We start from the raw sequence: 18,159 nt of genomic DNA, 5'->3' as shown, positions 1-18,159 counted from the left end.
GATGTATAACACTCCTTTACATAGAGAGCAGCCCTTCCTCCTTTCATCCCTACTCTGTCCCTTCTGTACAACCTGTAGCCCTCAATGTGTACTGCCCAGTCATGAATAGGGTCCCACCAGGTTTCCGTTAGCCCCACTAAATCAAAGTTATTGTCTTCAAACAGGAATGCAAGTTCTTCCTGCCTGTTCCCCATGCTTCTAGCCTTAATATAGAGGCACTTGAGCCCTCTGAATGGTGCCTTTGGTGCCCCACCATTCTGATGCCTAAAGGGCCCCTTGGTATTTACCTGGGGTGTACTGCTGCATGTCTCACAGTTGGTAGGTTCTAGACTCTTTCCATCTCCTTCCTCCCCATTGTACTTAGTTTAAAGCCTGACATAAGAGGTCAGTGAACTTGTAAGAAAAGAGACTCTTACCTTTTGCAGAGAGATGAAGCTTGTCATGTCCCAGGAGGTTCCTTGCATGGAAGTGCGGATCATGGTCCAGGAAGCCAAAACCCACAGAATGGCACAACTCCAGAGTTGCAGGTTGACTTCTCTGACACAGGTGACATGATGCCTACTGCAACTGCTGACCAAGAGAATCAACGAGAAGACCACCTGCACCTTCATCTTCCTAAGCCTGGTCCCCAGGGCCCTGTAGTCACTCATGATATGGTCTGGACTACTCCTAGCCACATCATTTGTTTCCACATGGATGAAGACCATGGGATAGTTGTTAGAGGGCTTGATGAGGTCAGGAATTCTCACCATGACATCCCTGATCCTAGCTCCGGGCAGGCAACAGACCTTGTGCGATGTGGGATCCAGAAGACAGATGGATCCCTCTGTTCCTTTCAGCAAGGTGTTGCCCACAATGATGACGCAGCATTTCTTCTTCTGCTTACCTGGCCAGCCTTCAGCACTCAGTGAGGGTGGCAGGCTCCTCCAGTGTGCTTTCCCCCACCGCACACTCCTCCAGTGCAGCCAGGGCCTCATATTTGTTCCCCAACTGCACTGGGGCAGCTATCTCTACAGCAAGACATCTGGCTCCTGAGGTGACCATCCTCCACTCACCAGCATCTGCTTCAAGGCAAATCCCTCGCAGTTTGTCTGCCAGGCTTCTTGTACTGCAGAGAATGAAAGTAGCCATCAATCTCTTCTTCAATTGCCTTGATCCCCTGCAGCCTGCTCACCTCTGCCTGGAGTTCCCTCACCTGCCCCTCCAGTGCCTCAATCTGGGCACATGTGGGACAGGCAAGGGAACCCCCGGCCCCCACGCTACCCCCAGGCCTCAGAGGTCCCACCAGGCAACCCCCGCAGACAAGGGGCCAGGTTACTTAGGACTCATTCAAGGGGCCTGTCTGGGTGGAGGCCTCACAGGAGTTCTGGGCTGGAGGAAGCAGCAGGACAGGGACCCTGGCTGTGCTCCATGTCACCACCCCCATAGTAGGCCCCCTCCTCATTCACTTACCTGAAGTATTTGTCAGAAGCTCCTGTGTATTCCTGCCCATGACTGGCCTTCAAATTGGCTGCAAACTGCTCCCTTGTTAGCAGACCCTGTTCTCTGGCTCCCTGGTCACAGGATCCCTGGTCACCTGGGCAGTCTCCTTTTATACCCTTCTGTGCCTAGGCTGACTTAGGCCCAGGCATCAATCACACAGTCAGCAGTCCCACAGCAATCAACAATCAGTAGTCATTCAGCAATCACTCCCAGCTTCTCAGAGCACACATCCACCAAACGGACAGTCAGCTAAACCAAGGTACAGGCAGCTGGATCACTTACCTTTCCTGGGCAGGGTCTAGTGCCTGGCCTGTCTTCCCTCCTCCTTCCTCCCTCCTCTTGCCTCCAGCAACTGCCTGCAAACTGCTCCCCTGTTGGTGGTCCTTGTTTGCTGGCTCCCTGATCCACAGGCTCATCTCATTTTCTTAAAATACTGAATGAGGAGTCATCATGATTTAGTGACCCACCCACTCTTTGAATGCTTGCCTCTGTGTGCATTCCTTTCTGGGTACACATATTCTCAGTAATCCCAACACTGGAGATTTTGTCAGCAGTGTTTGTTCTTCCTCTGTATACCCAGAGGTATAGCAGGGCAGTAACCACAGATGCCTGGGGCAACATAGGTTGTTGCTGTGCTGATTGCGACAATGGCGCAAATAGCTGCCCCATCCCCATCAACTCTACCTCAATTAGGCTATTGTATATGCCTCTCCCAGATGTTCTTGTGCACCAAACTGAGTGTATATAGGATCAATCACTACCAAAATCCCGAGCTAACTCAGTTGGATATTTGTATTACAAATAGTTATATAGTTTCTTCATGTTGTATAAATTTAGAAATGTATACAATTTTTTGAAGGCATACAAGGAAAATTATTTTCCTTTGTCTCCCCTTTTGCCTTATTCACCCTAGTTTTATTCTTCGTTTAAATATTATTATGCTTAAATCCTCAGGATGTAAGAAGCATGTTGCCTGCCAGAGATCTTTTCTTTTGAAGGTCTGCACAAGAGTTGAGCAGAGGTGGCAGAGAGACTCGTACTCCTGGCTAGTCTGACCAAGCAGCCAGAACTGTGACTAACTGGCAGTGAAAACCAGGAGGACACATTGCTTGGAAGGCTTTGACCCCCCCTACTTTGAGGAACGTGCATGAATATGCCTATCAGCTGCTAGACTTTCATCATAAAACCATCTGTGTTGCTTTGAATATACATGCATGGAATCTGCTGGTGGTCCTTCTGTTTTGAGAATTACTGGGGGTCACTGTGGCAGACTAGAGCCAGGCTAGCCACATGGACAACTTCAGTTCACTCCCTTTATCTCAGGTTCTAATTTATCTTTCAAGTAGGCATGATCCCGGCTATAAATTCTTATCTGCAGCAATTGGCTTTAAAGCACAAACTATTTTTTCACCTGAAAGCTTACTTTGGGCCAGGGCAAGGTCAAAGTCTGTATGTGTGCAGGTACTGGTTTGCATTTGATCATCTGTGGTGCTTGCAGTGGTTGGTGGAGTGGAATATTCTTACTTGTAGTAATCCTTGAGGAATATTTTTAAAATGAACAGTTAGTTGCTGCATGGGAAACTAACCTTTTGAATTTGGTGCACCTGAACGAGGGGGAAGTGATGCATGTGTATGCACATGCTGAGCACTGGTCTTGGAGGGGCATACCCTAGGGAGCTGATGTTTCTGCGTGCAAGGTTTGGTTGCCAGCCTCTTTGCAAAATGATGGAAGGGTAGGACTAGGGTGCTCACATTTGGCCATGATGGCACCCCCAAGACATAGTGACATAATACAGCTGATCATGTGTTGGCATTAAAGAACATTTCATCCAAAAAAACCCCAAACCCAAGCACGTTTACTATTACCCTCATTGTCTAATATGTCTTTGTTTTTGATGGGGCTATTATTGGAGGTTCAGTGCTGGCTAGTGTAAGCTGAGAGGGCCTCAGTATACATCTTGGTCTTCTGGAATGAATAACTGGGCTCCTGCCTGGTGAAGAGGTCCCAGTTCTCTGTGACTGTTTCATCCTTGGTACCAGTGACCAGGGCCTCATTCAGGTCAGCCACTGTACCTTTTCATAGTTTCATAGTAGCTAAGGTCAGGAGGGACCTGAAGAGATCATCTAGCCTGACCCCCTGCCGCAGGCAGAAATGAATGCTGGGTTCACAAGTCCCCAGACAGGTGATCATCTAACCTCTTTTTAAATTTACCCAAGGTAGGGGTGAGGACCACTTCCCCGGAAAGTTGGCTCCAGATTCTGGCCACCCTAACTGTAAAATATTGCCTCCTGATCTCTAACCTAAACCTATTCTCCCTCAGTTTATTACCATTGTTCCTTGTCACCCTAGGTGGTGCTGGGGAGAACAGGGATCAGTTCTCTCTCCTATTTGCTGTTGATCTCCCCTGATGAGTTTGTAGGCAGCCACCAGGTCCCCCCTCAGCCTCCTCTTGCCAAGGCTGAACAGGTTCAGGTCCCTCAGTCTCTCCTCATAGCTGCCCTCTCACCAAATGGGTGGCCCTCCTCTGAACTCTCTCCAGGCTAGCCACATCCTTTTTAAAGTGTGGCGCCCAGTACTGGACACAGTACTCCAATTGCGGCCTGACCAATGTCGCACAGAGGGGAAGTATCACCTATCTGGACTGGCTTGTGATGCACCTTTGGATGCATGACAAGGTATGGCTGGCCTTGCTGGCTGCGGTCTGGCATTGGTGGCTCATGTTCATCTTGGAGTCAATAATGACTCCAAGGTCCCTTTCTGCCTCTGTGCTTTCAAGAGGGGAACTCCCCAGCCTGTATGTATGCTATGGATTCCTTTTATGAAAGGCAACTTGATATTGAATATAGGTGAGCTCCCAAGATCTTGATTCCAGAGAAGTCTGAGTAGAAAATGTTAAAAATGGATTATGCAGCAGAATTTAAATTTTGCTATAACATCTGGATGCTCTAAGTGACACCAGAACACGAAAGGTCAGGAAATTAGCTGGAAGAACCTGTTCTAAAACAGCTTAAAGGAACGTGAGGATGTTGATGGCAAACCAACTGAATGAAGAAGGGACCACAAACAAAATAAACCTAAACTGTGATATTTGAATGTGACAGTTTTGCTCTGATTATCCTAGGGGTAATTCTTCTGCTGTTCAGTCAGGGTTAACTCATTTTCCGGGGTCATGTCATGTTTGTTGCTTTTTTAGATCAGAGCTATCTAACTTTGTTTAGCATAAGATGTCTATGTGCCCATGGCTTTAGGAACACCTTTTTTTAAAGACAATAGTTATAGACTTACATGCAAACAAAAAAAGAAAGTGAAGGTCCTTTTAAAAGTAAAAAAAGTCTTACAGTTATAAGGCTCTGGGCCAGAAACCGGCAGGATTAGGGATGGCTCTCCCAGGAAAGGATTTAAAGAAAATAAATATACAAAATATACAGAAAAGTATCCTATCACAAAAGGACAAAAAGATCCAACAAACAAAATTCTCTCCACATCCCTATAAAAACCCATATACAGCACAGTCATTACTACCTTTCAAATATAGCCAATATTTAACATTCATGAAGCCTCATGAACATATTTTATAAAATAACTTAAGGAAACATTTGGTAGTTAAAGAAACATTTACTCGGTGGTTAAATAAAGAAGTACCCAGCAGTCTCATCTTTATAGGATATGACTAAAAGAATCATACTCAGACTCTGAACATGCTTACACTTTCTCATAATCTCCAATAGAGGTAAAATCTGAGAGAGTATATTGAAAATACAAGATTGATTTTGATACTTTCTTCCTGATTGTTTTAAAAATTATTTTCTTTATCGATGTATTTGTACACAAAGAGACAAATATAATGATTATTCCTTTCCTGAGGATCTGATATTCTGTTAGATTGGCATGTTCAGTTTATGGAAAAAGTTTTTAAGGGGGAGGACATAAAGGGCTACCATAAAGATGAGGGAGAGTGCCAGTTCACTGTAGTTGCAGTGAGCAGGACATGAATCAATGGATGGAGGTTGAAGCAAAGAATGGATACTAGGAAAAAACTCCTTCACTGTTAGAACAGTGAGGCAGTGGAATAGATTCCCTAGGGAAGTGGTGAGCTCCCCACATTACAGGTGTTCAAGAAGAAGTTAGAGTAGTATTGGTCATATTGTGTGTATTACTAATGTTTCTTGGCTGTTCTGGTAGTCGCTTGGAGCCAGGAAGGAGTTTTTTTCCTCTCCTGTTGCTGCACATTATGGCCACATCCAGATGAGCAAGGGCATATACTTTCAGTACACAAAGTAATGGTACTAATTTGTGCCGCTGCTTTGTGCCTTAGCACACACCAATGCACATATGCTATGTTGCAGGACACATTGTCCCAATGTGGACAAACTGCCCTTGCCTGGCTCCACCTGGCTTCTGGCATATTGGAGCAGCCAGGGAACAATTGGAGCAGTAGAGATGCTTTAGCCAGCAGCCAGAGCATCTCACTGGAGGGCCAAACCTCTGTTTGTCTTGGCATATGCTATTGTAGTATGCTCTGTGCTGCTTTTTTTTCTGGCACTTTTTTTTGCTACCGAGATTTCCCCTTAGCAAAGTTTGTCCCTGCACTGCAAATTTGCAATGTGGGATATGTTTTGATGTTCACTACATACTGTTTGTGGTGCCACAGACTGCATGATCCTGCTCATCTGGACACTGCCTTGGTGGGTTTTTTTCCCCCTACTTCCTCAGAAACATTGCATATTGACTGTAGTCAAGGCTGTGGATTTTGACTGCAATGTGCCAGTACTCCTGCTAGGACTAAAACCTAGAGGTTTCTGGCTAGAGGGTCTTGCCCCTCTGCTCAGGGTCAGACTGATCACCACTGTGGGGTTAGGAAGGAATTTTACTTCATGGCCAGACTGGTATGGAGTGTGGAGCTTTTTGCCTTCCTCTGTACAGGGGTACCTGGCTTGCTTCCTTGGAGCTCTCATACATATTTTTATAACCCTTGCAGCAGGACATTGGCCACCATTGTCCCTCTGCTTCATCTGTGATTGTGTGGCAGGTTTGCCTATGTATATATAAATTTCACAAGGATTTACTTTGGTATGATTTGGAAAGGGAAAACGTTGGAGTAGATGACTTCTAGAAGTCCCTTCCAGCCCTCCTTTTCCATCATTATGTGGCTGTGTCTAGTTGAGTTCAGTCATGCAGTACATGGTTCCACAGAACCTGGGAGATCTTGAGGCATGGGGTTTTTTCTTGACCCTGGGAGATCCTGGGGTAAAAAAAAAAAAAGTCCTATGCCAAAAAAAAGCGGGGCTGCGCATGTGGCAGCAGCACATGCCACCCAAAACCAGAGCCTGGCCAGTCAGAGCCACATTCCAGTTGCCACTAGGCTCTGCTGCAGAAGCACCACAGCTGCAGTTCTTTGAAGTCCCCAGGTAAGGCTGCTGGGGCCAGAACAGTTGCTGGCCCCAGCCTACCCTACCCTACCTGGGGTAACCTGCCACATGCTGGAGCATGTTTGGCATGGGTGTTCCTTTTGGAAATACTTAATTATGGCACAGTAACGGCCCATACTGTGCTGTGCTAGCTGCACAGTTATTTTTAGCCCCTACATCATTGTAGCAACATGCACTTTTGAAGGAGCGCATTGCTACAGTGATGTAGTTGTGGCATCAGTTTGTGCCTGCCAATGCTACATCACTGTGGCGTGTTACTACGACGATGTAGCGTCACATGTAGATGTGCCCACTGTATATGTGTGTGTGTGTGCGCGCGCACATGCATGCACACGTGTGTATACTTTCTTAGAAATTAAGATAGAATGTAGATATATATTTTTTGAAATTTTCTAATCCTTCCTGACTCCCTATTGTTCATGGAATAGTGTTGCATATACAGTTAAAATCTGGGATGCTATTTGTATATTTGGAAATAGTTTTAAAGCATGTCAAAAGCAGTTTAGCATAAGTTTCACAAGGGAAGAAAAGCTGGAGTCTTACATTAAGTAGAGCATTATGTGCTGCCTCTTTGATAGCCTAAAGCTTGTCTGAATGGCAGCAGAGCAAAAAGAACACAATCTAAAAATAGCAATTGTTTTATTTACAGAAAGCCACTTTCTTGAGGATGTGAACAAGTGTATCATTGCACTGAGAGAGCAAGATGCAGATAATTTAGACCGTGCAGCTGGTGCCATCCGAGGGCGTGCTGCAAGGGTGATGCACATTGTTTCTGGTGAGATGGACAATTATGAACCTGGGGCTTACACTGAAGGAGTGATGAGAAATGTTCAGTATCTGACAAAGACTGGTAAATTTAAGTTCTAGAGCAAGTTCTTCATTACTGTTATGTTGCATTCTGTGTGCAGTCCTGATTTACAAGACAATAATTCCATGATCTAAAAAAGAAACTCTGCCACATTGTTTGCCATGTTTCTGTTATCACTTGACTATAAACACAGTCTCTGGTCGAGATTATACCACAGTCCAAAAATGAATATTTTTAAAGGTATTTTAGCCCTCCAGAAGTCCTCTTCACCATTGTTTAAATAAATTCAAGCAGCAGCATCCAGCAAGCTTTTAACTGGTAAAGCAAGAATTTTCAGCAGTGGGTTGCCAGCCTCATCATATTCTTTTAGTATATTCATTGCAAAGTCCTAAGCCTTTAACAATGTATATGCAGTACAAATGAAGCCCTTAGTAACAGGTATATTTTTTAGGTTTCATTGTAGCATGAACTCTTAGGTATAAGACAGCTGAAAGTTTAAAAATGGAGAGTGAGTGATTTGCTTTCTTTATCACACACTTATGCACAAAATATTTGTATATATGTATACAACTATATTTCTATTGTAGGCCCCAACTTTTATTTTTGCCAGGAGTGGGGGCTAAGATAATGGACATGTGGAAAAATTTTACACATTTCAGGTGATAATCCTCTTCCCTAGGTGGGGGCTAGGGGGCAGGGCCCTTGGACCCACATATATTTGGTACCTCTGATTTCTATGCATATTGAAAAGAAACTACTGTAATTTGCTAAGCATCCTTAGGTACACTCTTTGCTTTGCGCAAAGTTTGATCTTTCTATAGTCAGTCAAGAAAAGATATATTCCTACATGATCCTTAACGTGGTCAGTCAAAAAAATGCAAGATGAAGCTGACTTATTGGTAATAAGTTTAAAATTACGTTTTCAGGCAACTATTCAGCAAAGGGAAGAAAATACAATGTATTTTGTAGGGCTGTGCAAAATTTCACCGGATGTTTCATTTCAACGCTGTTTCAACTCATTTTGAGCTCGAAACAGCGAAATCAAAATGAAATGAAAGGCTTCGACATAGCTTTGAAATGAAAAAAGGGAGGTCAAAATGTTTTTTAAAGTTTTGAAATGTTTCAAGTTTTGAAACTGGGCTTGCTTGCAGGGAAACAAACTAAGGAGAGGGAAGGGGGAGAGGGGCAAAGGACTGCTCTGATATTGACATATGTAGCTGGCCAGTGACTGTGATCTTTCCCTGAGGTCCCTTTCATCCCGGTGCTCTGGGGAGGGATGGAGAAACAGCTGCACCTTAACACACACACACACACGTCACACGTTTTGCTTGTCAGCAGCTTGAGGTGCAGTTTCCCAGAAACCCCTGAACCTATCTCCTTGAAACTTGGCAGGCTTCATGCCCTAAGAAGAAGCTATCATTTCTGGTGTTTTTATCCAAATCTCCCAAGAAATGACAGAGTTATGGGCAGTTTTGTGCTTCCCCATTATAGCCTGTGGGCAAAATGTTGAAACAGCGTCAAAACAGCGAAACAGTTTTGACGAAACGAAATGGAACCACACTTTGACACTAAATGAAACCTGAAATGAAACACTGTCCTGTTAAAATGGAAGTTAAAAACAAAATGGTGCCATTTCACACAGCCCTAGTATTTTGCTATGCACACAAATTTGAGAAAGTGCCTTGCTTACAATATTGTAAAATGTTTCATAAGCCTAAAGAAATCTAAATTGAATCTTCAGCATTTTGGGATCAAGAATTTTTCCACCTTCACTTCATTAGGACATTATTGGCTTGGTGGAAGTAAATTAGATAGACCTTAATACCTGGGGGTCTTTTTCAATGTTAAAAGGACAATTCCAGGTCTTTCCCAAAAGACATCAAATCAAAAGTTTTCTCTATGTTGTCAGTTTTGGGGCTAGTTATGATTCTGAGAGCTGACCATTTTATTGAATCACCTTAGTGAGTTTTCTGAGAAGTGCAGACTGCTGGAACATAAGCTTCAGTTATATTAACTGTGATGTCTAAATCCTAGATTAATCAGCAGAGTTTTCTGAACAAGCTTCTAAAGTGTTAAGTCTGACTGACTATATTTTAGCTTCAAGAAAAGAGAGAGGTTTTTATATTAACTCTTTCTTTGAGTTAGTCAGCTCAAGTAAGTCCAAGATGGAGTTGCTTACATTGGAAACAGGAATGGACTGATAGCCCACATGGTTGCAAAGAGGGGGCAGGAGGACAAGAGCTTGAATTAAACCTGCCCTTTTTTTTGTCTCTCTTTGTGACATAACGATGAGGAGAGGAAATGACTTATGAGGAAAGACTGAGGGAACTGGGATTATTTAGTTTAGAGAAGAGGAGACTGAGAGGAGACTTAATAGCAGCCTTCAACTACCTGAAGGGGGGTTTGAAAGACGGTGGAGCTAGACTGTTCCCAGTGGTGGCAGATGACAGAACAAGGAGTAATGGTCTCAAGCTGCTGAATGAAGGCCTCTCTCTCGTAGTTGCATATGTCCAGGAAGGGAATGGGTTTATGTACAATGATGTGGAGCTTTTTTGTATAGTGAACTTTAGTCCTTGTTTTCTGCAATTTTAACTTCCATGAATGAATTGGGGTGAATCTGGTTTAAAATCTGTAATCTGAACATATTCTGTTGTTCGGACCATTTAGCAAGACAAGAGCCAGAGAGAAATTTGGGTCCAGCTTCGGTGCAGGATGCATGGGTGAAAACCTGTTGCACCCCTTTGAGCCCAGGACCCTTGGGATGACCCTGGCTTGATCCCTCAGTGCAGAGCTGGGAGATAGGCGGGGCCCACGGTGGGTGGGCATTAGGTTGTGGGGGTAGCTGAGTAGAGCCTAGGAGGGTCAGCTCCCCGGCCCCCAGCTCTGACTTAGCCCAGTCCTCTAGGGAGTTGCATGAACAGAACATGCAAATAGGTAAACTCGGGGCCCATCACGTGAGTTTGCATGGGAGTTCATGCAGGAGGGCACACAAAAGGGTGGCCCATTGGGCATTCTCAGTACTAAGTTGCTCCCTGGCTGCCCCATGCATGGGACAGCACATCCCAGGCAACTGAAGCTCCTCCCACCCTCATGCTGAGGTAGATCCTCCAGTACTCCAGTGCTGGACACCAGGTAAAGAGGACAAGGGCTCAACCCTCTCTCCCTCCAAAGAGGGACCTGGGACCCTGGGAATTCCCCTGGCCACTCGGGAAGCCAGGAAGCTAGGCAGTCCCCCTACAGACAGCTGCTCGAGCCTGCCTGCCTAACTACAGCAGCACCAGCAGCACCCATAGCAGCAGCTGGTGAGGACCACATGGGAGCAATAACACCCACCTGGTCTCCTAATCATATAAACACCCAGACAGCCATGCGACCAGGGTTGTCTTGCATTATGGTGATGGGTATGTGATGCACCCCTAGGCTTCCCTCCCCCCTCCCGGTGCCTTGAAGGTCTTCACCCAGACAGAGCCTATGGTCCTGGCCTCCACACAAATGGAGCCCTTGACTCCAGGCTGTGGGGACTACCTGGCATGTCAGCTGGATGCTGGGATCAGGGGCATGGGCGCTCCTACTTGTGGGATGTGATCCCTGCTGGAGACTCTGGAGGGCTGGGTAAGGGAGCTACAAGAGGAGGTGGACAGGCTGCATACAATCAGGGAACATCTCAGAAAGACTGATGCTTACTGCTGAGTCCTGCACCTGGAAAAGAACACCACAGAGACCAAGCTGATAAGTGGGCCTGAACAACTGATAGTGGGTGGAAACTGGTCATGTCATGACTGAAGCGATGACATGCATCAATTGTCCCACCAATAACACTTCAGAACAGTTATGAAGGCCTCTCACCATTGACAAATGATGCACCCGTGCAGGATCAACCAACCCCAGAAAGGAAACAACATGGAGGGATAGTAGTGGGAGACTCTCTACTGCAGGGCACAGAGGGAGCCATCTGTTGGCCCTTTGCTTGAGAGGTCTGCTGCCTTCCAGCAGCCAAGATTTGTGATGTTACAGCAAGTATCCCTAAACTGGTCCACCCTAATGACCAGTACCCCATGCTCCTTGTCCATGTGGGCGCCAACAACACAGCAAAAGTTAATTAATAAGTAGCCCTGAAAGGATCATGAGAGTCTACAGGACCATGGGGACAAAGCTCAAGGACCTAGGAGCGCAAGTTGTCTTCTCTGAAATCCTCCTAGTTAGGGGCCATTCACAGAGGGAGAAGTGTATTGAGGAGGTCAACTGAAGGCTTAGAAGATGGTGTCACTGCGTGGGCTTTGGATACCTCAACCTTGATACTCAGATTAACTACAGCGGCCTACACGCAAGGGACAGTATTCATCTCACAACCAGAGAGAAGAAGCTCTTCACCATGAGAGTTGCTGATTTGTTGAGGAGAGATTTAAACTGGGCACGTCCGGGAGGCCAGGGAGAAGGTCCTGCTGCTGAAGCAGAATCCGCTAGCCACAATGACACACAGAAGGGCATTCAAACAATGAATGTCCAGATGGGTACTGACATCTTGAGGCAGAGACACCATGACAGAGAACCTGGGGTGACTAGGGAAGAGCTCAGATGCCTTTATGGGAATGCTAGAAGCATGGGAAATAAACAGGAGGAACTGGCACTCCTTCTGGCTGATGAGGAATTTGACTTAATTGGGTTGACAGAGACCTGATGGGATGATACACATGACTGGGCAGTAAATATTGAGGGTTACAGGCTTTATAGAAAGGGTTGGATTGGGAAGAAGGGAGGAGGTGTGGCCATCTACATGAAAGAGTAGTACCCCTCCCTGCAAGTCGCCTTTGGCAGCTTGGAAGGGTTCCTTGAGACCCTCTGGGTCAGGCTACAAGGGGAACCAGGAGAGGGAGATTTGATGGTGGGAGTCTACTACAGGCCTCCTTCCCAAGAAGAGGTGAGTGATTGAGCATTCTTAGGAGAACTGACAGAGGCAGCTAGCACTAGAGACATGATGATCATGGGTGACTTCAACTACCTAGACATCTGTTGGGAAGACCATTTGGTGGCCTTCACCAGGTCAGTCAAATTCCTGGCAACAATAGATGACCTGTTTCTGACACAGGTTGTGGAAGAGCCTAGTAGGGGCAAGGCCATTCTGGATTTAGTGCTGACCAAAGGGGAGGACATCATAGGTGACCTGAGGATTGGTAGTACTCTGGGTGACAGTGGCCACGACCTGATAAGGTTCACCATCCACCGTAAGACTGGGAAATTAGTCACCCAAACAGAAGTCCTGAATTTCAAGAAGGAAGATTTTGGCAATCTCAAGAGGCTCATTGGATAAGGCCTCTGCAACCAGCAATTGGATGATTTAGGAGTGCAGGAATGATGGTGCTTCCTTAAGGAGGCAATTCTCACAGCTCAAAAAGAGGCCATCCCCATGCGGGCAAAATGTGGGAAAGGAGCCAGGAGACCTGCTTGGGTCACTAGAGACATTAGGGAGCTATTGAAAAAGAAAAAAGAAGTGTATATGCAATGGAGGAATGGCTCAGCAACCAAGGAGGAATACACTTGTATTGCTAGGTCTGCAGATGCAAGACCTGGAAAGCTAAGGCAGGCAGGGAGATCAAACTGGCAACTGGTATAAAATACAACAAAAAGTCCTTCTACAGATACATAGGGAGCAAGAAAAAAAATCAGGCTCCACTATGGGACCCCCGCTAAATACCCAGGAGCAGTCCACAATCGATGCCCGTGAAAAGGCAGAACTCCTAAATACATACTTTGTTTCGGTATCTGTGACAGGGGGCAGCTCTCAGGGCCGGGTCTCCTGTTGGCCCACCCACCTGTGACTACTGGCAGTCCACCCAGTCTTTCCTGTCATGACTTTGCTGTTACTACAAACACATGGTAAAATACAGGAGACTGCTCATTAGATGCCCCAACGCCAGGGAGAGCTATCTGCAGTTCCAAACCTTCCCTACACTGCAGCCCATGCCTCACAGATGGCATCCAGGTTAATATTACTCCCGGCCTGAGACTGGAGCAAAATGAGTCCAAAGTTTGGCTCCACGCACATGCACACGCACATTCATACCATATCCCCTGTCATAGACGGACTCTTCCACTCTGCCCTTCTCTCACCGAGGCCTCTGGCATACTGCCCATTACTAGGCCACACTCCACTGCCCTGCTCCTTCTTGAGTGACCCCTCTGGGCCATAAGGCTTCGCTACCCACATATTGGCCTCACCAAGCAGTCTCTTTGGTTCCCACAAGTTCCCCTACTCTGCATGGTCCACCCCTGTACTGAACCCTGGCCAAGGTGTTTGAAGAGTTGTGGAACTCAGGAGTGGTCCTGGACGACTGGAAGAGGGCCAATGTGGTGCCCATCTTTAAGAAAGGGAAGAGGGATGACCCTACAAACTACAGATCGGTCAGTCTGACCTAGGTCCTGGGTAAAATCTTTGAAAAGTTGGTCAACTACAAACTGGCAATGGATGGAGTGCTAAAAAGCAACCAGCATGTCTTTTTCAAGGGTAAATCATGCCTGATGAACCCTGTGTCCTTCTGCGACCAGGTAAATAACCATCCAGATGAGGGACATGAGGTTAACGTCATCTACTTCAACTTTAGTAAAGCTTTTGACTCTGTCTCCCACAGGATTCTCTCTAACAAACTGGAGAGTACTGGGCTGGACCAGTGAGGTGGGTGGAAAACTGGTTTAGAGCCTCCTCCCAGAGAGTGGTGATCGATAGGGTGGCCTCCTCCTGGAGAGCTGTCTCCAGTGGTGTCCCCCAGGTTCTTGGACCCATGCTATTCAATATATACATTAACAACTTGGATAACAGTGGAAAGTGCAATGATTAAGTTTGTGGATGATACCATGCTGTGGGGAAATGCAGGCATGCCAGAGAATTGGGCAAAGATCCAGGAAGGATAGCCACTTCAAGAAGGATATGTATATGTTTGAAAGCATATAAAGACGAGCCATCCAGTTGGCTAAGGCCATGGAGGGTAGGCCCTATGAGGAGAGACTCTGGGAACTGGGCCTGTTCAGCCTGAGGATCATAGAATCATAGAAGTAGGGTCGGAAGGGACCTTGTAGATCTTCGAGTCCGACCCCCTGCCTGGGCAGGAGGGAAACTGGGCTCAAGTGACCCCAGCCAGGTAGGCATCGAGCCGCTTCTTAAAGACCCCCAGGGTAGGAGCCAGCACCACTTCCCTTGGGAGTTGGTTCCAGATCCTATCCGCCCTAACTGTGAAGCAGTTCCTACGGATGTCTAATCTAAACCTACTCTCCAACAACTTGTGGCTGTTATTCCTTGTAACCCCGGGGGCACTAGGGGAAACAAGGTCTCCCCCAAACCCTTCTGGTCCCCCCTAGTGAGTTTGTAGATGGTCATCAGGTCCCCCCTCAGTCTTCTCTTGTGAAGGCTGAACAGGTTCAGGTCCCATAGCCTCTCATTGTAGGGTATGCCCTGCTGTCCCTGGATCATGCAGGCGGCCCTCCTCTGGACCCTCTCAACATTGTCCACATCCCTCTTGAAGTGGGGTGCCTAGAACTGGACACAGTACTCCAGCTGTGGCCTGACCAGTGTCACGTAGAGGGGGAGGATCACCTCCTTGGCCCTACTTGAGATGCACCTGTGGATGCATGATAAGCTCCGGTTAGCCCTGCTGACCATGACCTTGCATTGTCGGCCCATGTCCATCTTGGAGTCAATGATGACTCCAAGACCCCTTTCTGCCTCTGTGCTCTCAAGAAAGGAGTTTCCCATCTTATAAGTGTGCTGCTGGTTACTACTGCTCAAGTGCAGCACCCTGCACTTGTCAGTATTGAAACGCAAAACACAGGATGAGAAGGCTGAGAGGTGACTTGATAGCTGCCTACAAGTACATCAGGGGGGAGCATCAAGAACTAGGAGAGTGACTATTCAGGAGGGCACCAAAAGGGAGGATGAGGACCAATGGGCATAAACTAATAGAAAGTAAATTCAGTTTGGATAAAAGGAAAAACTTGTCTGTAATGGTCACCAGAATCTGGAACACACCCCCTCCTTGGAGGTGTTCAAGATAAGGCTGGACAGACACCTTGTCAAGCTCATCTGAGCCCAATAACTTCCTGCCCATGGCAGTGAATTGGATTTGATGATCTTACAGTTCTCTTCTGGTTCTATGTTTCTATGATTCTATGAAAACAGTGGAGCCAAAAGACTTAAAAAAAAACCCTGCAGATGCTAGGGTATGGACTTGATGGTTTGTCACTCCCTATTTTAAAACTTTTCTTTCAGATTTTACTCATCTGAGCAGAATTTTTTAAAACTCCACATACACACATGCAGACAGTGAATTTAATTTTGTTTTTAATTTCAGCCAAAACTTGTAGGCATCTATCAAAACCTCTCCTCAAGGAAAGGTCATCAGAATGTTTTAATTCTGATGACCTTTCCTCAAAGAGACTGAAGCAGGCTTGTCAAAGATACTAAAACTAGGAGAAGAAAGGGTATTGAGGGAAGGAGATGAGGAGAGGGAAAACTAAAGAGGTGATGGGAGAGAACCAGAACTAAGTAGGCAGAGTCTGGAACAAAGAGACATGTTGAGTAGAGTGTGATACTGGATAAAGGATTTGGAACATGACCAGAAGGGGAATATTGGTGGAGGTGTGATTGGAAGAGGTTGGTGGAGCAGAGAGAAAGAGATCATAGGAGCTGTTGAGAGGGATTGAAACTGGCCGCACAAGAAGGCTGCAGCTGATTGAAATAAGAAGCCTAGGAGTGGAAAGGCAAGGACAATGAGACTTTGGGGAGGAGCTATGGATGGAGGAGACATAGCACTGGACCGCAACAGGAACAGATTGGAGAGGATGGAGCGGAAGAGCTCAAACTAGGGGAGGACAGGCAGATGAGTCAGCACCCAGTAGAGCTCATTCCCTTACAGCATCTGTAATGGAAGAAAGATCCCTGAATCTCACCATTGGCTGACCAGCATGTCAGCATCTCTAATGTTGGTACATATAGAGGAAGATAATCTGCCACTGCTTTTGGTTTGTTAATTTGTTAATTGAAGAGACCATGTGGTGGGGCTAAGGTTCTGACCTCTCTGAAATTTATTTTTCAGCTGATTTTTATTTTTGGGGGGGAAACCTAGAAAATTACGTAGATTTATATATATATATAACATTAAAAGAAAGTCATTAATGATACAAATCAGAAAATACCAGAATTATGATAGTGTATAAATAAGCTAAATAAAATACGGGACAGCTGGAAGAGAAGGAACACTCTAACAGGTATAACAGTTCAATTCTGCCATGGATCAGTGGATTTTCCCCTGCCTGTACTGTGACAGTTCTTGGGCACTTGTCCATGTAATCGGCATTTACCTGCTAAAATTGTTTCTGGTTTAATTTTTCTTTCTTAGCTTAAGTGAGCTAAATAAGTAACATGGCTGTGATTTACCGTGTAAAGATTATTATGCTATAGTAAAAAGTGATAGAGGGCATGTCAGAACAATTTTACCCTCATGCCCTTTCAGTCCTACCCTACCTTACTGCCAGGTGGTGCTTTAGGACAAGAATTCCCAGGTACAGCACTTCTGCCACTCGCTTTTCCTGGGTGCAAGTTGTATGGGGCACGTGCGGGGCTAGGGCGTGAAATGTTTCCATGCAAAGCTACCCCAAGTTTGCTCAGAGCATTGCCTTACTCCTGGCTCCAGGGTCCCAAAGGGCATCCCCCTCTGCCCTAGCTCAGGGCCCCTCACTTTTCTTGGTTACAAGTTTCACAGGGCTCTTGGGTGCTTTTGGCACCAAACCTTTCTGTGCAAAACCCCACAGGGCTCCCCAAGTGCACACATGCATGTCCCAAAGCTGTGTGTGGGGGTGGGGGCACCCTTTGGGTGGCATGCTGTTTCCACAGGGCGCTGGGTGCAGGGTATCATTTGGGCTGTTGAATAAATGACCAACACACAGGTTCAGCAAACCAAGGCTTATTGCATAGTATATGGATAACTGAGGTAAATTTAGCAGCTTATATAAAAATCACTCCTATTCAATTATCTCGATGTGTGGGTAGGCTGGTGTGATTGGTTAAGGCACTCCTCCAGGCTTGACCTTCACTGCCCTTTTATCTTCCATGAGGCAGACTTTGATCAATGCCCAGAGACTTCCCTACCAATCACCACTCAATTCTTCACATGTGCTCATCTTTTGGACTCTGTTACTAATCACGTTGTCTTTACATTCCAGTCTGTTTTTCAGTACTTATTCGTATCATCTCCACCTGGACTACCACCTGTACTTCATCCTCACAGTTATCTCTGTTTACTCCAAGTATTTCCTACCAGTCTGTCTGATACGTTGTGCAATTACTCAGCTATCAATCACATACCCAAAATACACACATACACGAACATCCTTATTATTTCTTTTTTTACAAACTGGAAGTACATTTTAAAATGGTGGCTTAGCATAATATA

General features: G+C 45.9%; 1 protein-coding gene across 1 annotated transcript in view; it reads left to right on the top strand.

The window, feature by feature from the left end:
• Positions 1 to 18,159, top strand: part of CTNNA3 (catenin alpha 3) — a 1,574,321-nt gene that overhangs the window by 1,145,946 nt on the left and 410,216 nt on the right. Inside the window, 1 exon segment of the mRNA XM_059729874.1 lies at positions 7,562 to 7,762. Coding sequence (XP_059585857.1) covers positions 7,562 to 7,762 — 201 coding nt within the window.

This window comes from Alligator mississippiensis, chromosome 6, assembly GCF_030867095.1.
Source record: "Alligator mississippiensis isolate rAllMis1 chromosome 6, rAllMis1, whole genome shotgun sequence".
Classification (NCBI taxonomy): Eukaryota; Metazoa; Chordata; order Crocodylia; family Alligatoridae; genus Alligator; species Alligator mississippiensis.
Note: the sequence above shows the minus strand (reverse complement) of the source record. Positions and strands in the feature narration are given on the sequence as shown.